A 21609-nucleotide genomic window follows, 5' to 3' on the forward strand; every position below is an offset into this window, starting at 1 on the left:
ACGAGGGCGCATGCACTGCCTCCAAGAATCAATAGACCGTTCTGGTCACGTGAAGCATTCGCGCGGAGAGCGAGTTACTGGGCGCGGGGAGAGGGGAGGCCGAAAGGAACCTGGACCCACGGTGGGGGGAGAAAAACGAAGGATCGACGAAAGAAAACGAGACTTACCGATACGAAGAATAAGAGAACGAAGGTGGGACAGTGAAAGGATAAGAAACGAGGAAAGACCGAGGCGGAAGAAAACAAAATGAGAGCAAGGAGAATCGAAGATCTACCGACTCGCGAGAATGCTCGTACGTTTGAGAGTCAATATTTATTAAAAAATGTATCTCACGTTCCCTTGCACACCGTACGTACTATTTAATTGTGTTTAAACAGATTCGTTTCGCGAATGCCTCGCGAATACGAAAACGTGTTGATTTTAATATATCGGATTTAACGACGAGTATATTTTCGTAACGGTAAAGGGTTAATGTTTTATTATGTTACTCGACTTTTTAACCTTTTCGATACGGAACGGTCGAACCATGCAGCGATTTCTGCAGCAAACGTAATGGTGTCAATTGGTTAATACATTCGTTATGGCCTCTGGCATCAATTGGTTACTACGAATACCTAATTTACGAACGCTCGATATACGATCAGTTTTTTTCCTACATGTGTTAGAAATTAATAAAATGCACGAATTGATGAAATTTCGCAAGCTTTACGTACATTCACGATCAATTTGTAACGAATGCACGAAAGAGTATCAGTTGTAATAACTAGGTTATAATCGTGATTATAATTGTAGGTGTAATGAATCGAGATTACATTTAGTAATTGTAGTGTAATCGTAGTTAATAGCGATATGTCGATTACAAATTGTAATCTATAATTGATAACTAATCAGAATTGCAATCGTTTATCAATTACCATTTTACCGAACTCTGTAAGACCTAACCCTAATAGAGGAAACGTGACACCAATGTAGCCAATTTTTAAAAAATTTATCTGTGCTAAACCGTGGGAAAAATTTTAATGGGGGATTCTAGAGGCCAAAATAAGTCGAAAATCAAGAATACCAATTTGTCGAAGGAGGCTTCGTTAAAAAGTTATTAACAATTAAATTCAAACATTTCAAATCGTTCTGGAAAAATTATTTTCAGATGCGGGGGTCAAACACAATCATTTTTGGTCATTAGACATACCCTCGAAATCCTACCCACTTTCGAGAAAAAAATTCGAAAAAGTGTGAAATTTTTCGACGGAAAAAAAAAATTTCAGATCGTTTTGGAAAAATTATTTTCCGTTGCGGGGGTCAATTGCAATCATTTTTGGTCATTAGACATACCCTCGAAATCCTACCCACTTTCGAGAAAAAAATTCGAAAAAGTGTGAAATTTTTCGACGGAAAAAAAAAATTTCAGATCGTTTTGGAAAAATTATTTTCGGTTGCGGGGGTCAATTGCAATCATTTTTGGTCATTAGACATACCCTCGAAATCCTACCCACTTTCGAGAAAAAAATTCGAAAAAGTGTGAAATTTTTCGACGGAAAAAAAAATTTCAGATCGTTTTGGAAAAATTATTTTCGGTTGCGGGGGTCAATTGCAATCATTTTTGGTGAACAGACATACCCCCGAAATCCTGTGCATTTTCGAGAAAAAAATTCAGTACGAGTGAAACTTTAAACGTTAATAACTTTTTAACAAAGCCTCCATCGACAAATTAGTATTCTTGATTTTCGTCTTATTTTGGCCTCTAGAATCTCTCATCAAAATTTTTCCCATGGATTATCGAACACCCTGTATAACATTGGAAAAAACGTTGTTTTGTTTACCACATATAATAGTGAATTTCTTATTGGGCGTAGAACTTTGCCAAGGGAATACGTGACCTTCAACTTTAGATCATCCCTATAGGAGGGGATTGTAACCTACCCTACGTGTCCTCAAAACCCCATTGAGTCGACGAGTTCCATGAATGGAATTGTGACTTCCCCCATAAATTTCGCGCATCAGCTTTTCCCCCAGCGCAATTACGTGTGATTTGAATTTTTCCCGTGGAAGTTAATAGAGATAGAACGCGTCTAGTTCTATACCCATTTCACCATTTCTCATCCTGCGTTTACGACTTCGAAAATACCAATTGTAACATGAAATTTATCGTCGTATCTGAAAAATACTAGGCACGCACGAACGAGCACGCAACCTTGCACATTCCTCTTTTTCCCCTAAGAAACAACTTAGAATGTCTTTGGCCGCCATAAACCGATGCTCGAAATATAAAATTTTATGTAGAACATTCCACGCGTAGTAATACGTTACTCGAACGATCTGCATAACGCGATGCTGTGTCAACGAGAATAGAACATAGGCGTGCAATGACCCCTCGGAGCTATGTACATGCATGATCATCGAACGTGCACGCTATTTTATTTCACGTAACCACGGATTAAGACACGCGTTCCCATTTTAATTCCTGTACGTTTTGAGTCTAGTAGCTTACTCGTCGTGTTGAGGTTAACTCGACGCTTACGACTGTCTTTTCTATTCCCAATAGATGTGCATGCATACGCAACGGTTGCGACTTCTTACGTTCGAAGTAATCATAAGGTAAGAACATACGTGGTGCTTAATATTGCCGATATGCTCGTTCTCTGATCCGTTTGCACGACGATTCTCGTTTTCTTTAAAACTCGTGGGAGACTTTGAGGTTGTGAACTTCGAAGCAAACGAATTCCATCACTGCGAATTAACGTTTCACCAGCAGCTATCCGACGAACAGAAAGTACGGAAAATAAACGGTTTACCGATCGATAAAGTTTACGTTTACACTGCTGAACAGTATATGCAAATACACGAACGCATGATGCAAGTAATACTCTAGCACAATGGTTGCTTTAAAGTCTCGATTAGAAGCCTTAAAATAAAATAAATGTATTAGAACACGACTTAGGAAGCACAATCGAGTTAATTATGAGTAGCTACCGTTATCCCAGATACCGGCACCGAAGCGAGATGCGCCATATTAGTTGCACGTCGCGTTTAAACAGAATCGATTGCTATGACTACGATTCAACGATAGTACGACGTTCTATGCCAGGATGTTGAGCCAATTGTGGGGGAAATTTTAATGGGAGATTCTAGAGGCCAAAATAAAACAAAAATCAAGAATACTAATTTGTTGATTGAGGCTTCGTTAAAAAGTTATTAACGTTTCAAGTTCCCACCAAACTGAATTTTTTACTCGAAAATGCGCAGGATTTCGGGGGTATGTCTAATGACCAAAAATGATTGCAATTGACCCCCGCAACCGAAAATAATTTTTCCAAAACGATTTGAAATTTTTTTTTCCCGTCGAAAAATTTCACACCTTTTCGAATTTTTTTCTCAAAAGTGGGTAGGATTTCGAGGGTATGTCTGTTCACCAAAAATGATTGTAATTGACCCCCGCAACCGAAAATAATTTTTCCAGAACGATTTGAGATTTTTGAATTTAATTATTAATAACTTTTTAACGAAGCCTCCATCGACAAATTGGTATTCTTGATTTTCGACTTATTTTGGCTTCTAGAATCTCTCGTTAAAATTTTTCCCACGAACACCCTGTATAACATTCTCAGCTACGTTTCACTATGATAATACCGTGTATCAATTTTATATTCAGTCTCAATAATAAATTTCAGTATTCCATAGACATATGAAGGAAAAACAAAATTTCAATTTTCGGAACCTAGTTTTAATGAGTGTAAACAGATGAATTTAAAAGGAACAAATGTCTTTATCCAAATTATTTTTGAAAATTAATGGTTTATTTTAAACATATTTACAGACAGAAAACATGAGAACGTCCATAGAAAGTTTTTAGTTTTTTTTATTAGTTTTATTTAATGTTACACATAAGAAGATTACATCGTGGATTATAGTAGATTATACATACTCAAATATAAATAAAAATAAAATAACATAGTGAATTTTTCATAGCGATTCGTTTGTCTAAGATTCCATTTCACAAATAAGGCGTGAAACCTAGCAACGCGAATCGAAAGTTTAGAACAAAATAATTGAAATTATTTGCTAATATGATAAAATAAAACATTGTATTCTCGTTTCAATAAAAGATAGTCTACTTTACCGAATAATATAATGCAACAACTATTCAATGATATATTAATTCATTCATTGTATAAAAATTGCCGGAGCATAGTAACATATCTGTTTAAAAAGCTAAAATATAGAACAATATATATATATATTTTTATACAAAAAACATCGGTGAATTTGTCATTTGCAAAGTCATGTTCTTTTGTTGCTCGCCTGATAGATTATCCATATTTAAGGTAACACTGCACATATGTAAATAATATATAGCAATTTGTAATTTTAATACACACTTATATTAAATTAAGTATCTATATGTGTAACTTACTTGCGTATCAGTGCTCTGGCTCTGAAAGCAGCTAAATGAGCGTAATAGGTAGGCGCTGGGTAACTAACGGATCTCGTGCAACGTGCGAACATATGACATAGATAATACGTTAGCTGTTCAATTTCATCTTCCGACATCCCATTTTCATCACATATACATCTGTATTTCGTAGGCCTCGCAGTACCCTAGAAAAAGTCGTTAAATGTATTAACAAATTTAGTCGAAAGGAAAAATTACTTCTGAAAATTACAATCAATCTCAACTTCGTTCTATACGACTAATCATCAGCATTTGCATTAACCCCTTAACGCTCATATTTCTCGGGCTACCAAGAATGATCAATTTTCTTTATTGGATTTGTTTCTAAAAATGCAGTTTTTCTTAATTACAATGTCGTATCTAACGTATAATTTGAAGGGAAACAAATATTATCATCCCTTAAACCGTTGGATTGAACGAATATCGTTTTTCAAAGCAATTAAATTCGGGCATGAACGTTAAGGGGTTAATAAATTTTGAAAAGTTTACAGTGTATCCATAATATAGATAGTACATCATAAATCTGCTAACGTACTTGGATACTAGCATGTGATACGAGATAGAAGTCTATGAATGTTGGATGCGTGATTTCCGTATCGACAATGGTGCCCGCTTGCACGTTGAAATTCCTGTCGTCGGAATTCCTCGAGTCAGTCGGGAAAAGGCGTATGTGGTGTCTCTTTTGAACCACGAGGAACGTAAGCGCAATTTTGTGCTTGCCATCTTTTTCTAAATTCGCGATGGCTTTTTTTATTGCAGATATCTCAAAATGCATCACTTGAGCGAGTTGACCTTCGCTCACGCCGTCTCTGTGCATACGTGGAAAATAATATTTATCGAGTTCGTTTTTGGATAGTTGAACGCACCTTCGATCCACTGTAACGGTACCTATTAAATAATATTTACCGATAAAAGATAATTTTTACAGGTTTCCTTCCGGTTGCTTGGAAAAAGTAGAGTAACTGTTTATGCATAATCATCTGAAGATCTAGAATTATCTCTTCCCTTGGCGGCTGAAGTCTTAGTTCGATGTTGTATCGAAAAGCATTAGGATCATGGCTCGCAGCGACCTATATTGTAAAAATGGTAATCAAGAAGCATGTTAAATAAAACGACATTTTAAGAAATTGTGATTCATTTACAGCAGCGATTGATGGTATATTTATAGCATCGGGAGATGGATGGGTGACGTCCGCGCCAACTAACATACATGGTTGGCCTAAACAGGGTGGCCTAAAACGAACAATATTTTATACGTAATTAGCATCAATCTTTTTTTTTTAGCTTAGTAAGTACTCCTAAAAATATCTCGAAGAATGTATAGGACAAAACGTTGAATTTTACAAAGGTTCCATTTTTTCACAGATTGAAATAAAAACTGTTTCAGAAAGTTTAATAATTATACTGCGTAAACTATACAGGGTGTTCGGCCAGTCCTGGGGAAAATTTTAATGGGGGATTCTAGAGGCTAAAATAAGACGAAAATCAAGAATACCAATTTGTTGATGGGGGCTTCGTTAAAAAGTTATTAACGTTTAAAGTTTCACCAGTACTGAATTTTTTTCTCAAAAATGCGCAGGATTTCGTGGGTATGTCTATTCACCAAAAATGATTGCAATTGACCCCCGCAACTAAAAATAATTTTTCCAAGACGATTCGAAAGTCTTTTTTTTCACCCAAAAATTTCATCACCTACCCGATTTTTTTTCTCGAAAGTGGTTCGGATTTTGGAAGTATGTCTATTCACCAAAAATGATTGCAATTGACCCCCGCAACCAAGAGTAATTTTTCCAGAACGATTTGAAATTTTTTAATTTAATTGTTAATAACTTTTTAACGAGGGCTCAGTCAAGAAATTGATATTCTTGATTTTCGTCTTATTTTGGCCTCTACAATCTCTCGTTAAAATTTTTCTCAGGGAGTGGCCGAACACCCTGTACTTGTCGAAGAAAAATAATATTACCGAAACGTAGTAGCGAATGTATGATTAATGCCATTAAGTTTCGAATTGATTTTCAGTAAAATATTCGTAATTGTTGCGTCGTTCAATTTCTTTAATGTTTGAGACTTTAAACATTGAGTTACTATACCGCCTGTTATCTTCAGCTCAGAAATTTGCTTCACTATACCTGAAAAAATTAGAGAATTGTTTGAGAACGTTTCCAGTATTGAACGAATTCTATAATCTTCTTTGCTTACTGTATGCATTGTCTAAATTTGGAATTATTACGACCACTAATCTTAAATTTTGTTCCTTTTTTTCTGTAAAATACTGTAAGATATTATTATTTTTTTGTATACTTAATGTCGTAAATGGAGTTAGCGCTTTGCCAATCCACATATTGACAAATTTACCTAAAACATAGAAAACAATTGTTATTATAATTCATAGATCGCGGTATACGTTTTATGCGAATGTCTCGTATCAGTTGCGTTATTGATAAGGGCTTTATAACAATATACTAACCGCCGGCTTGTAATTTATTGTGCAAACCATCATATAACTCGCGATCTTGAACGTATTTGTCTAAATTCAAAATGGTCCACGAATTGTCTGGCAATTCGCATGAATGTAAAAATTTATCTGCACGCCATACTCCTTTAAATACATTAACTTCGTTTTCTTTATACTTTAATTTGGGAGCTTGAAGAACTCTAGCTGGTACTTTTTCAAATTCTCCTTGGACAGAAAGGTTGAACTCTTTCATCAAAGTTGGTTGCTGGTCTAATCTCATTTTCGCGAACTGAAAACGCCGTCGACATTAATACGGTTGAAAAGCGTACTATTCATGACGAGTATATATGTATAAAATTCCTTACACCATTCATAATTTTTTGTTTACGCGTGTGGGTGTCAGTTGCTGCGTATCGAATTACTTTCGAAGTTTGAACCTCGTCCGTTTTCCTTTGCGTTACTTGTCCAGCGACAATTGTACATAACTAAGGAACACGGATAAAAATTAATTTATGCCTTTCATGATACTGACATAAATTGTAAATTGTTTTTATATACCTCTACGGGTAAATGTATTTTTTTTTCATTGGTTCGAGACCCTACCCAAAGGCAGGGTAGATCAGGAAACTCCAGCCTACACTTTTTTGTTTGTAAAAAATAATTTTCAACCGTACACATGCTGCCATCGTCCAAACGAAATTTATCGTTTTTTGGACACTCGACCAACCCATTTACACGGTAAGTTCTTTTGCTATGAGGCTGGCCAGGTATTTCGTATTGAACTTTCAATCCTTTTAAAAACTTCGTTATCTTCTCTGAATTATATTCTACATCCCTTGCAGTTACACGCTGGAGCGGTGTACGACTTCTGGGATCTTGGCAAAGCTCTTTCATCAGATTAATAACCGACTGGGGCGTAGGAAATGCTTTGTGTGCAACTAAATACAAAATTTATTACAATTAAAACACATTGAACGTACTTATATTTAAGCACGATAAAAATGTGTTTTATATGTTTTGGTTGTTACGTTGAATAAAACAAATATAATTATGCTAATGTATTACCGTCGATGTTCAAGTAAGGTCTCCATCCAACTACAGCAGACTGAAATACACCGATCCATAAATCCATACCATTTGATATTGATACAACTCTACCTGGTTCAGGATGTGGGAACAGCGAACAGCCAACCTGCATAAACAGTAGTATTTACTACAATTGAACGTTATTATAGCATAATTATAGACTATACTTCATAAATTATACATTATAATTAGTGATTGAGCAAAACGAAACATTAAGTCATGATACATTTAAAATTATTACAATTTGGATTGTTTAATACTGCTATTAAAGTTATTCTAACACGTGAATTATTAATATTGTAAATCAACTTACTGAAACAAAGTGATTTGCAGACCCATGCCGTAGAATAACATCTAAAGCCTGCAAACATCTTTGTTCTGAGTGTAATTCAACTAGACCATAGTTTATATTTTTCAACCATGCTAAATTGAGAGATGCAACTTTTTTCATATACATTTTGAAGCTCCTTTCTTGTTGACGTTCTTCGTCGAAAACTTTTATTTCTTGTTCTTTCTGTGAAAGATTATTAAACGTAACTTGTAAAATAATATATTCACTTTAATAAACAAGAAAGAAAATTTATAATCAAACTGAATTCTTTTTGTAATACACGTGTACGATATCTTGCTATACATAGAAAATATTTGCCGTAAATTATAAATAATATTACGCACGATAATAAACCATGCATTGTTTACTTACACTCCGATCGCCAAATGGAAGATCCTGCGCGCTGTATGCATTCTTTTTCCCATCAAATGCTGGGTACCTATTTGGAAAATTCTTCTTTCGAAATTCCTCAAACACTGGCCTCATTAAAAACTTTGGTTTATCTGGTTCGATGACTACGTCGTAGTGGATAACGTTTTCTTGAAAATTTTTGTTAAAAACAATTTTAAACATATTTGTCTCCACCAAAATACGTCTACCCGCTTTCCCTCCATCAGGACCACTTCTCTTTGGTATTTGACTCATGTACTGACTTTGCAATGAATGTGGTACAATATATTTTCCAGTCACCGAACTTCTGGTTACAAGCGGTGGCTAAATGAAAAATGTCAAAAAGAAAAAAGTATATTGATTGTTACTATTGGTATCAAAATAACAATATAACATTACTGCATATATGTATCATATTACCACATGCGGTAGTAGACCTTCTAAAGCGCTTTCCTTTGGCACACTTGGTTCGCTCAAAGATATTTTAGACACTGCCTTTTGTAAACCAGGTAATTCCGGTGATTCAGATGGCTGTTTTTGTTGTTGACTTGGTCCAGGTGGCTGCTGTTGCTGTTGTCCTGGTCCAGGAGGCTGTTGTTGCTGTTGCCCTCGTCCACGTGGCCGCTGTTGCTGTTGTCCTGGTCCAGGAGGCTGTTGTTGCTGTTGCCCTCGTCCACGTGGCCGTTGTTGCTGTTGTCTTGGACCAGGTAACTGTTGTTGCTGTTGTTGTTGTCTTGGATCAAATGGCGGTTGTTGCTGTTGCCTTGCTTCAGGTGGCTGTTGTTGCTGGTGTCTTGCTTCTGGTGGCTGTTGTTGACTTGGATCAAACGGCAGTTGTTGCTGTTGTCCTGGTCCATGTGGCTGTTGTTGCTGTGGTCCTGGTCCATGTGGCCATTGTTGTTGTTGTCTTGGATCAAATGGCGGTTGTTGCTGTTGTCCTGGCCCACGTGGCCATTGTTGTTGTTGTCTTGGATCAAATGGCGGTTGTTGCTGTTGTCCTGGCCCACGTGGCCATTGTTGTTGTTGTCTTGGATCAAATGGTGGTTGTTGCTGTTGTCTTGGATCAAACGGCAGTTGTTGCTGTTGTCCTGGTCCATGTGGCTGTTGTTGCTGTGGTCCTGGTCCATGTGGCCATTGTTGTTGTTGTCTTGGATCAAATGGCGGTTGTTGCTGTTGTCCTGGTCCGCGTGGCCATTGTTGTTGTTGTCTTGGATCAAATGGTGGTTGTTGCTGTTGTCCTGGTCCGCGTGGCCATTGTTGTTGTTGTCTTGGATCAAATGGCGGTTGTTGCTGTTGTCCTGGTGCACGTGGCCATTGTTGTTGTTGTCCTGGTCCAGGTGGCCGTTGTTGCTGTTGTCTTGGACCAGGTGGCTGTTGTTGCTGTTGTCTTGCTTCAGGTGGCTGCTGTTGCTGTTGTCTTGGACCAGGTGGCTGTTGTTGCTGTTGTCTTGCTTCAGGTGGCTGCTGTTGCTGTTGTCTTGGACCAGGTGGCTGTTGTTGCTGTTGTCTTGCTTCAGGTGGCTGCTGTTGTTTTGATCCGGATGGTTCCTGCTGTTGTTTTGATCCAGATGGTTGCTGCTGTTCCGAACTATCTGACTTCCCACCTTTTTTACCACTTTTCTTTCCTGTTTGTATTTGAGAAAGATAAATCAGTTCTATACGTATTATTAAATAGCATACAAATTTAGTAGAATTATTTGAATAATATGGGTAGTATTAAATAGTGTGACGTTAATAGTATTACGTAGATAGAAGTACTTAAATACCTTTTGCCATCTTTATTACGTCGATAATCGTTCATAGAAGATAAAAGTAATTAAACTTTTTACAGATCTTTAATAACACAAATCTCTATCTACTTTAATAGATCGATTAATACGGTGTACATTAACGGTTCTCTTACATATGTTCGATTAGTCACTGATATTATATTACCCTTTCCACATAGAGTTAATCATCTTTTACATAAAACTATGGCCATTACAGAACGTATTTTAACTATTCTTTAACTGATTTAAGTTTTACCAACTATTAAATGGTAAATGTAAACGATGTTACATACGGAGTAATCGATTCTGTACTCACTATATACCTAGATGTTAGATACATTCTAACTACCAATCGGAAATTCAAACATTCCTAGTGCCTTTAACGCTGCAATGTAAATCAATACTAAAAAAGAAACCAAAACTGGCCATCCCCGGAGGAAGGTTCTAGCCTAGTTTATTTCTTTCAAATATAGTCTTACAATACTTTCCTAGTTAAATATCAAAAAGATGCAAGATATTTCAAAACAAATATCTTTTATAGCAAAAAAAAGGGCAAGTATATTTTACTGATAATGCGTAGAATGGATCTTTTTAAATTCTAGGATTTTAATCTAACACAACATGCCATATGCATATGATACGATGATTGTTACAATAATAATTTTATCTTGTAGGAAGCATAAAGTAACTCCCTAGTTACTACCGCAGATGGCGCAGACGTCGAGATGGAGGTCGGGTTGCTCTAGGGGATTTGTCTCTAGGCACTCCCTGGTCCTCGCGAGATAGTCAGTCGTCTCCAAGCCAGCCTGAAAGACAGGCGAATAAAGAATCCTATACGTAGGTTACAGCCTACAATTTGCAAGCGACTAGTCGTCCCAGAATGGCGGGATACGGAGACGATAGTGGACGCTAGTTTTCTGTCTCATGCCTCCAGCTGGCGCCACTCGCGCTGTCAACCTTAAAAGTATCCCTAAGCCATCGCCGCAATCCTATATTCTTTGTGGCAGGTGCCTAGGTTGGTACTGTAGCTGGTAACTTCCTCCTTGCACGACAAAAATTAATAGATCCCGGTGGTGACAATCACTTAAATTAAATGTCTCAGGCGCCAATTACATATTCGGTTCTAAAACTTCATATTTATTTGTTCCCCATGTATGTACATTATAAACGTCTAAATACAGTACACGCGAGCGCGTATTACACGCCACTGTTCAAATTACGCCAGAATTTATTGCACATTCGTCGCATAATGGAACATAGAACTAATATAATATTCACGCGTACGATTTGCTTTGAGCCGTTTCGCACGAAGAGAATAAAAAGCAAACTTATCGCTATGCTCTGTATCGATAATTAAGAAATTTGGCCGGAGTGTCGTTAGAAGCATGTACAGAGGCATGCATCGAGTGGGAGAGTGCTGTCGATTAATTTTGAACGCATCGCATTTACCTATACATGTTTATGCAGAATCCGATTCAGATTCAGATTGGCTCCACCGCGAACGTTCCATTCAGTAAGAGAACCACGGTTCTCGCGATGGTGGCAGTGGCTGTTGTGTTTCTTCGAAGAATGACGGCAAGATGGCGACGTATTTGAAGCGAACGTCAAAACTGTTTGATATTTCTTTGTCACAGTCGTCGGTGGATATTAGCCTCCGGGATTTAATATGCCCAGTGTGCTGTAGCATCCTGATCGAGCCAGTAACGCTGCCGTGCACGCACAATCTCTGTCTAAGATGTCTGAAAGGTACCTTCGAACACAATAGCCTGAGCTGTCCTCTCTGCAGAGTACGGGTCGGTTCTTGGCTACGTACTGCAACCAAGACCGAAACTTTAGTCAATAACGGCCTCTGGGAACTAATCCGAACAAAGTTCCCGAAAGAGGTCGAGGACAAGTACAACGGCGACGACAAAGACATCGAATTGGATGCTGGTGAGTTTCTTATGAGACAGGATAAACAAACGTAACATAACCTCTGTCAGAAGCATATACACACACTCATACATGTATGAATGAACGTACGTATGTATAGATTTATACAGGTATGTACTACGAATTAATAACAACTCGGATGAATTTAAATCTCGATCAAAATGCAATATTCGCAATAATTTGGTTATGAGATATTTTGAAGAAATTTTTCTTCCTCTGTGTTTTCGACTACACTGTTACCTATCTTTCCTCTTTCAAGTGTGCTTTATCTTTTATACTCGTACTAAATTTTTCGTCCATTAGTAGATTTTGCGTTCTTAAAGAAAACAAAGAGTTCAATTCTGTGCACAAAGTTTTGACTGGTGTTTGTCGGTTTAGTATAGAAATGTAAAGTTCCTTCGTTCGGATAGGTTTCACTGCCACTGGTAAAATACTCAGTGCGACTGGAGAAATCCGCCGGGAATATGAAGTGCAACTTCAAATGGCCGAGGAGGAAATACGATGTCAAAGGAAGGCTGAACAGATGGCCAGCGAGGCTTTGATTCGCAAGATCCAGGAAGAGGAGCAACAGCAACAGCTGGCTCAGTTAGCTCAAGATCAGTTGCTCGCCAAATCTTTGGCCAAGAAGCAGATTGCGGAGAAGCACAAAGATATCTCTAAATGTTATAACGATTATCCTAGTACTTCTAATAGCTCTTATCAAATGTCGAAATTTAACGTCGCCGCTGTGTCGGAAATGAATCCGTACAGAGCAAAATTCCACGGCTCCGAGTGCGAGAAAGAAACCATTTTAGAGCATCAAGATAGTTCGGGGTTGAGAAGACAGAATATTGCGTTAATATCGAAAATACGCGCAGAAAGATACGCTTCTAGTATAAAAAACGACACGTCCGGCGAGTGTAACGATTCTTTGGCTAAATTTTGTTGTCAGAAACCGATTCCTATACACAATGCCATCTCGAGAACTTTAAAGCATCAAGCAGTCACGAAGATGATCGATCCCTGTACGTCGAATTGTACCGTGGAGCCTGGAACGTCCTCTTCAAAGATATACGGCACTCAGAGCAAAGAGGAACTGAACGTACCGAACGATGTCGTGAACAGTAAAAAGAAAAGCTTAGGCGTGGAGGTGTGCATGACGTTGGGCGAGGACGACGAAAGAATGGGAAGTGCCGAAAGTGCTGGGAGCCACGACAGTATCAATCAGGAGATTCATCATTTTAAGCCTATCAAAGCTATGCCAAGAACACCGTTGAAAACATCCACAGGTTGTAATCACATTTTCTATCGTGTAAACGTTACCCTGAATTTTTAACACCTTCAACGAAATTGTATAACGTTGCATTGCAGATGGAAGGCAAATAGATCCGAAATTAATCAGAGTCGTTCCTGTCCTTAAAAGGATATCTAATGTTGTACCTAAAGCTCCGTCGCAGGCGCACCTGAAACGAATTATCGGGTGCTCGTGGAGCGCGTTCCGCGGTAAGTTAATTTTGCGATCGCAACAACACAGGAACGAAATATAGTTTTAAAGAAAATTAAATACCTCTAGTTTCATATTTTTGTTCGTAGGCAAAACGAAACAGAGTTTCAAAGAAAAGGACGCGTACAAGGAAGATGCGGACGGGGTCGAGCAGAAGCCGTCTACGTCGTTCGATCAGTCTCAGCTTATTTCTAGTAAAGTAACGAAATCTCAAATTCACGACAACATACGTAAGATCGACTTCATGTCGGATGTGTTCGATTCGAACAAGAATTACGCGAAGAACGCGAATAGAATAATCAATGGCACTAAAGTTAGCAAGAAGTTAACGTTGGACGACTACATGGCTTTCGAAAAGATACAGAAATTCTGGAAACCGCACGCGAGGAATTCGACGTGTTCGTCCGCTTCGGTGAAAGTTAGTTCGCCCTGCGACGAAGAGTTCGCGATGCAAGCGGAGGACGACGCGACGATGGAGAACATCGCGGAAAGGATAAAGAGGAGAAAGACGAACGCGGATAAAAAGAATTCGAGCAGAGTGTCTTCCTTGAACTCGGAGCCGGAAGTTGCCGCGAAGAGGAGCACCAGGAAGAGGTTGTGCAGGAAGGAGGACCTCGAGTACAAGACGGACGACGTGCACGTCACGGTGCAAAAGAGGAGTAGAACTAAGTTTACCAGAATCGCCTTATCGAAGTCGAAACAGCGAGGTCGAGCGAAACAGTCCAGCACGGAAAGCTCGGAGAAAAGCGACGCGTCCGTAGGCTCGAATTGCGTGGGGAGTTCCGCGCTGAGGAAAGGCACGCGAAAGTCGCGGCAGGCGAACAGTTCTTCCGTAAATAGCGACAATTACAATTCGTCCGAGTCGTGCAGCGAGGCCCAGGAATGCATGTCCGAGAACAACAACACCACCGAATTGGGAATAAGTACGGAGAAAGGTGTACTCTCGGACGAGGAGATCGTGAAAGAACAGGAACGAATGGAGAGATTGGTTATACAGGAGAAGGAAGATTTTGAATTGGCGCAGAGACTGCAGGCGAAGTTCGACGAGATGGAGAGAATAGCTGGTAGGACCAGACGGTCGAAAAAGGCGATCGAGAGCGAGACGGTCAAGTTGGACTTGTACAAAATCAACGTCGGTAGGAGTGTACAGAAAGCAATGGATCCGCACACTGCCAAACCCTCGATTCTGAATCACGCTGTCAACGCCGAGGCTAAGAAACGCCGTAGACCCCCGAAGCGCGTGAAATAAAATTAAGATACTTATCATTGGTCGTTGCATCTAAACTGCGAACCCTCCAAACGGATGTTCCTATAAATTGTAAAAAAAAAAAAAGAGGTTTGAATTTCTTGTACAATACTTTACGTATCTTAATCGAATTATTTGCGTGGCATCAAATGCGTACCTGGATATATTAATGTGGCCGTAAAGAAAATGAAAAGAGCAAGAGGTTTCGGATGGGCTTATTAATTATCGATATCTTATCGATAACATTGTTTTTTTTTGTCTTATCGATAACGTTATGCTTATCGATATAACTTTAAATTATCGATAATAAAGTATGTATAATTAATTACGTATAATTCATTTATGTTTTGTTACATATTTAAATTCGAAGCGTTTCTCCTTTTTTTTTTTTTGTTTTTAGAAAAGATTCGTTCGTTTGGAACGATCGTGGGGGATGTGTCGTCTTTCCACGAGAAGAAGGCAGAGTCTGCATCCCCACTCTGGCTGCAGTCCGCTGATTGGCCGTTTTCGACCAATGCCTGTGAGTCAGCGGACTGCAAGAGAAGTGGGGATGCAAACACATTGTGCTTTCTTCTCGCGGAAGCACGGTACGCGGTTACACGACCAGCAAATTAATAGGATAGATATTCTTTAGAGGGGGTTATTTTTTCAGCTTATCTGTAAGTATTGCAAGCGACACTCGAGGGAAAGTTAAGAAAACATATGTATTACGTATTAGCGATATTTTATCGGTATATCGATAATATGTTTACGTTTGTATCGCTAATTATCTATATTTTATCAATAACTATAAGCCCATCTTTAATAAGAGGTATCGATGCGTTATAGAAAAGTATATATTTAACGAACGTATGTAAAAGCGTTTTGCAATATTTCTCGGTGTGATTTACGATTCGATGCTATCTTTGGGAGCGATTATTCCAGAAAACGAGCTTCTGCGCGAATATTTTTTATTCTCTTAGCTTTGTTTTTCTTTTTTTTTTTTAGACGAAACAGTGATCGATGGAAAACAGATTTAACTGTTACAGAGAGGATGGGATCGATCCATGAGATTAAAATTATAGCTTTAAAAGTTACTACGTTAAAAAAAAAGGAGAAAAAATAAGAAAAAAGAAAAAAAAATCGCGTCTCCTATTGAAATAAGGGAGTATGGTCAAAGGAATCTTGTAACAAGTGATTTCGGTCGCTGGAGATTGGAGATGGCCAGAATTCTCATTCGGATGGAAAATTTCTAACGAATTTAAAATATCTGAATAATTATTAACCTATTGACGATGTCTGATATTTCAAAATTAACGTATTTTAACATTTTTTACGAAAATTCACGAAAATCCACAAATTAGACTAAATTAAATGATGTACGTTCAAAAAATTATAATTAAATCGTACGTCGAGCAGTTAAGTTAAATAATTAATTATTTGCTAAATATTCGGTGAAACAAATCTGTACTTTTGTTTTTAAATTGAACTAAATTAAATGATGTACGTTTAAAAAATTATAATTAAATCGTACGTCGAGCAGTTAAGTTAAATAATTAATTATTTGCTAAATATTCGGTGAAACAAGTCCGTATTTTTTTTCCAAATTGAACTAAATTAAATGATGTACGTTTAAAAAATTATAATTAAATCGTACGTCGAGCAGTTAAGTTAAATAATTAATTATTTGCTAAATATTCGGCGAAACAAATCTGTACTTTTGTTTTTAAATTGAACTAAATTAAATGGCGTACGTACGTTTAAGAAATTAATTATCAAGGAGTTAAGAAGTTAAATAAATCCTAAATAAGTGGTTTCTATGCGTCGATAACCGTTCGAAGGAGAGTACTGGCGATCTCTGTTGGAAATTAACGTTGTTTGAAATACTAATCCCTTCTTTTATAGACGTACGGGGATTATCTAGCTGCGATGTAACGACAAGCAATTTCTAACGTTAAGCGGAAGTTAGATCACTTTCACCCGTGTTTTGTTCCGTTTAATCCATCCCACGTGGAAATAGGAAAATAGGAAAATAACGTCACGTAGGACGTTCTCGTTGTGGGTAGCGTAATTTATAGCGGCCTTGATTAACGTGCTACCGAGCGGATCTAAGATTTAGGAAGAAACGTGAGAGGATCGCGATACGCAGAAACTCAAGAGATATCTGTAGCAAATGGTACAAGCCTGTTTTCCATTTAATCTTAGGGACACGTAGCGTTCTCGATTATCCTAATCGAACGTAGCATAGACAGGTATATTTTTTTACAGAGGAGCCTCGCATGACGGATCTATGACGCTTTCAGTCTTTTTCGTATTTAATCATTAAGCACACGAACGCGACAGAGACATTTTATACACTCTCCTGGAATTCTACGTTTCTCTGGAAACATCCTGGATTTTAATGCCCGCTTGGTTTCTCAATTATCAGAGATTTCTATACGAGTTCGTAGTCCACGTATTAAATTGTCTAAAATTTTCGTTCGTAGCGATATTTGTAATGATGCGACGCGCTGAAACAATGTTTCTCAAACTGATGCCTGCAAGCTCTCACGAGGGTAGTTTCAATATTTAAAAGAAAGATCGTTAAACAGAATCGAAAAGTTTGAAGAAGATTCGAGCCAAGAATCTAATTTTAAAAGGAAAGTTTTACGAAAGCAGCTTTAAAATATTGAAAGTAATATGATCACGTTTGAGGCAAAGTTTGAGAAACACTGCGCAAAAAGCGACGACGCGTACCGGTAGTTTTCTCTTTCTACGCCCGTCAGCCTTGTTTCTCTTTAATTTTTAACCGTACTTTAACGTTTTACATTAGCTAGAACAATAGGGATTAACCGAAGTCTCGAGTCGCGGTCATCGTCGTCGAGCTTTCGTTGGCAATACGAGATAACGACGCGCCATCACAGCCATAAAACTATATTTTGTTCGAACGTCGAACCTGTAGAGTCTACTAATTGTTATTTAAATATAGATTATACGATTATAGTCCCGAACGAATTAATAAACGTTGACGGAGTTCAGGTTTATGCGAAATTCGGTTGTCCGTTCTCTTTCTTCTATAGTCCTTCCACGAGAAGAAGGCACAGCGTGTGTGCATCCCCACTCTTGCTGCAGTCCGCTGATTGGCTGTCACTGATCTTCGTCGACCAATGGCTGTGAGTCAGCGGACTGCAACAGGAGTGGGGATGTAAACACGCTGTGCTTTCTTCTCGTAGAAGAATGATACTTAACTAGTGATTTAACCCCTTGACGTTCATATTTTTCCAAGAACGATCAGTTTTCTGTATTGGACTTGTTTCCAAGCTATATAAAAATGCGATTTTTGTTAATTACAATGTTGTATCTAACGTATAATTTGAAGGGAAACAAACAGTGTTATCCCTTAAACCGTTAAATTAAACAAATGTCGTTTTTCGAAGCAGTTAGACTCGAACATGAGCGTTAAGGGTTTAACGAGAATTATGTTGCAAAATACCGTGGAATTCGAAATAATGGATCTTTTTGAAAGTCGGTTCACGAATGAATTTTAAATTTGCGTTGGTCTTGCTCCTTACTCCGTCAATAGCGATAGTCTTTCACTTTTTCTTTTTTTTTTTCATACGAATAGATCACAATTAGATATCGCGTACTAGCTTACATGCATATTTGTATATATGTGTATATGTGTATATGTACACGGTCTACCCCGAGAGTTTCCGAACTTCGACGAGCACGATCGCGATGGTGGTCACCGGTGACCGGCAGCTTGAAATCTACAATTTCTTGTAGAATCGTTTGCAATAGAAGAACAGTAATGCTTGTAAAATTGTAAATAACGCTAATCTAATTAGGAATATTGTAAAATATACAATCACGCCATTGAATTTGTCGGATGTTTACGCGTTTCGTGTTAGAATTTGCGCGAATGGCGTGGCGGTCAACGCGTCGAAACTTTTCCAGAATAAAAATCTTTTTCTCAGGGAAAAATTTTAATGGGGGATTCTAGAGGCCAAAATAAGACGAAAGTCAAGAATACCAATTTGTCGATGGAGGCTTCGTTAAAAAGTTATTAACAATTAAATTCAAAAATTTCAAATCGTTCTGGAAAAATTATTTTCGGTTGCGGGGGTCGATTATAATCATTTTTGGTGAATAGATATACCCCCGAAATCCTACCCACTTTGGAGAAAAAAATTGGAGGTGTAAAATTTTTCAGCAAAAAAAAAAATTTTTCAAATCGTTCTAAAAAAATTATGTTCGGATGCGGGGGTCAATTACAATAGTTTTTGGTCATTACACATACCCCCGAAATCCTGCGCACTTTCGAGAAAAAAATTCCTTACCGAAAATCTAATTAGGTGTTTTTCGACGAAAAAAAAAAATTTCAAATCGTTCTGAAAAAATTATTTTCCGTTCCGGGGGTCAATTACAATCATTTTTGGTCATTACACATACCCCCGAAATCCTATCCACTTTCGAGAAAAAAATTCAAGAAGGTGTGAAATTTTTCGACGGAAAAAGAAAATTTCAAATCGTTTTGAAAAAAATATTGTTAGCTGTGGGGGTCAATTACAATCATTTTTGGTGGATAGACATACCCCCGAAATCCTGCGCATTTTCGAGAAAAAAATTCAATACTGGTGAAACTTCAAAAGGTTAATAACTTTTTAACGAAGCCTCCATCAACAAATTGGTATTCTTGATCTTCGTCTTATTTTGGCCTCTAGAATCTCTCGTTAAAATTTTTCCCTCGGTTGGCAGGACACCCTGTATATCTCTTGAAACATCTGTGCTTCCTTCGAGATAGCGTCAAAGGAAACGGTCGAAGCTTTTTCGAATGTCGAATATTGCGTCGAATTGCTTTTATTACGAATTAGAAAATAAAAAAAAATAGTCATAGAGCCAGATTAGGCGAATACCGTGGGTGGCCGAGGATCAGCGACCCCCTTCGTCGTGGAAATCTGTTAAATTCGTAAATCCGACAAGTTTATGAGAAATGCGTCTGCAAAAGTTCGTCGAAATGTCAGCGTGGCACCACGGTCAACGCTGTTTTCACCAAAAGTGTCAAAAAACACCCTAAAAAATTTTAATTGTAAATTATTTTTCAAGTTTTAATCGGTCCTCCTCGACGACATTGTGTCACAAAATAACATCCAATTTCAAAGATGTTAGAAGACACCTTTTGGTGGAAATGGCGTCGATCTGATTCGAATCTAAATTAGAGCGAATATAGTTGTAAGTAAAGGCTTCGCGCGGAGTAAATCAAATCGTCTCTATGTAAAGTCGGGCCCCGGGATGCTCAAGGACCCCCGAAAACTAGTAGGAAAAAAAGAGAAATGTTTAAATGCAAATTCATGCTTTGTATTTATTCGTTTGAAACGTCAGTATTTTAAGTAATAGTTGGAGTAATTACTTGTTTGTAATTTAAAACGATAGGTGGGGCCTCCCCCCGAACTAGGCTCGCGCCTAGGGTTCCGTCAAACGCGTAATCCGCTACCGACTGTGGTAGGATAAGTTGTAATATAGCTTTTTGTTTTTTTTTATCAGCGAAATGGCCGTTGTCGGACGAAATTCGGCGGGGCAACTCCCTCCAAACCCCCCTCAAATGAAATTCTGTAGCCGTTTGTACAAAAGAAGTTCGGTTACTTTTAAGATGAACCGTGTATATGTGTATATATACATATGGGCGTGTGTGAGCGCGCGTACGTTTAAAATTAACGTATACTTGTAACATTTGAGACAATTCCGCGACGAATGTTGAACGAAACTAATCGATATCGAGGTAGCTCTGGAACAAGACTCGCCAAAAACGAGTGATCGTACTGATGAATCACGCACTAGCGACGGTACACCGCGACAGGTGTTACGGAATTAAAAGAAGCAAAAGAGATAAAAAAAAAAAAGGAAAAAAAAAAGTGGAAAAAAAATTTAACATTATAAGTACGAATGTATAGAGAAAATATTTACTTTATAGATTGACTACGAGATAGCGTCGATTAAATATGTATTATCGAAGATCTACGAAGATATAAGTAATAGATCTAAGTTCGAGAACGGACGAGCGAAATAAAAGATGGAGTAACAAAAATAACACACACACACACTCTCACACATACATACATACATACACGCACACGACGTGGAATTTTAAGAGAAAAAGAAGTCATTTTTATATACGTTGCACGGTTTGCGATACGAGGAATGTATCGGGAGTAAACGCGGTTCTCCCTGGTACGTTTTATATGTGAAAACTAATAAACAACTGTAATTATTCTACGAAGTCTCCTGTTCTGTGCTCTCAGAATCATTATCATTGAATTTCATTCGCAAAACAACGACGATAACACAATTGGTGATCTGGAATTTTTTTCCCGTCGACAATAGCCTTTTCAATCGCTATTTTTGGAAAACCATGTGTCGAATTGTGGCGCAGCTTTGCTGTGGATAGGAATTCGTGAGAATAGAACTAAGATAAAAGTCGATTGAGGATTGCATACATGTATACTCAAGTG

At 38.0% G+C, this 21609-nt stretch overlaps 4 protein-coding genes across 6 annotated transcripts in view; 2 read left to right on the top strand and 2 right to left on the bottom strand.

Annotated features, from left to right (window-relative positions):
* Positions 1-2906, bottom strand: part of LOC143351555 (protein FAM13A) — a 37047-nt gene extending 34141 nt beyond the window's left edge. The window contains exon 1 of the mRNA XM_076783197.1: positions 2608-2906. The gene's annotated coding sequence lies outside the window, so the exon portion shown is untranslated. The remainder of the gene's footprint in view (positions 1-2607) is intronic.
* The window catches only part of LOC143351556 (uncharacterized), a 263840-nt gene that overhangs the window by 40576 nt on the left and 201655 nt on the right, over positions 1-21609 (top strand). The gene's annotated exons all lie outside the window — the stretch shown is intronic.
* Ago2 (Argonaute 2) lies at positions 3839-10725 on the bottom strand. 3 transcript variants are annotated; one of them, XM_076783180.1, is made up of 16 exons: positions 10479-10725; positions 9786-10337; positions 9133-9728; positions 8695-9036; positions 8305-8505; positions 7971-8097; positions 7464-7843; positions 7271-7390; positions 6918-7194; positions 6650-6805; positions 6414-6579; positions 5593-5683; positions 5357-5520; positions 4986-5259; positions 4412-4596; positions 3839-4328 (listed from the first exon to the last, which is right to left on the bottom strand). In XM_076783180.1, exons 1-16 carry the CDS (start codon positions 10486-10488, stop codon positions 4241-4243), a joined length of 3729 nt encoding a protein of 1242 aa, XP_076639295.1. In that variant the 5' UTR covers positions 10489-10725; the 3' UTR covers positions 3839-4240. The 3 variants fall into 3 exon arrangements, with proteins under 3 accessions (XP_076639295.1, XP_076639294.1, XP_076639293.1); XM_076783179.1 differs by having other exon boundaries at positions 9133-9329; positions 9360-10337; XM_076783178.1 differs by having other exon boundaries at positions 9133-10337.
* Positions 12011-21371, top strand: LOC143350578 (uncharacterized). Its single transcript, XM_076782657.1, has 4 exons — positions 12011-12413; positions 12824-13681; positions 13764-13895; positions 13986-21371. Exons 1-4 carry the CDS (start codon positions 12062-12064, stop codon positions 15143-15145), a joined length of 2502 nt encoding a protein of 833 aa, XP_076638772.1. The 5' UTR covers positions 12011-12061; the 3' UTR covers positions 15146-21371.

This window comes from Colletes latitarsis, chromosome 2, assembly GCF_051014445.1.
Source record: "Colletes latitarsis isolate SP2378_abdomen chromosome 2, iyColLati1, whole genome shotgun sequence".
Taxonomy (NCBI): domain Eukaryota; kingdom Metazoa; phylum Arthropoda; class Insecta; order Hymenoptera; family Colletidae; genus Colletes; species Colletes latitarsis.

Bases quoted from the DNA above. Each gene is read 5' to 3' on its own strand.
- Ago2 (XM_076783178.1), bottom strand. The intron at 8,506-8,694 runs GTAAGTAAACAA...AATCTTTCACAG, and splicing joins TTCCATTTGGCGATCGGAGT to AAAGAACAAGAAATAAAAGT. The intron at 7,844-7,970 runs GTAATACATTAG...TTTTGTATTTAG, and splicing joins ACCTTACTTGAACATCGACG to TTGCACACAAAGCATTTCCT.
- LOC143350578 (XM_076782657.1), top strand. From the start codon at position 12,062: ATGGCGACGTATTTGAAGCGAACGTCAAAACTGTTTGATATTTCTTTG. The intron at 13,682-13,763 runs GTTGTAATCACA...GTTGCATTGCAG, and splicing joins ACCGTTGAAAACATCCACAG to ATGGAAGGCAAATAGATCCG. The intron at 13,896-13,985 runs GTAAGTTAATTT...TTTTGTTCGTAG, and splicing joins CTCGTGGAGCGCGTTCCGCG to GCAAAACGAAACAGAGTTTC.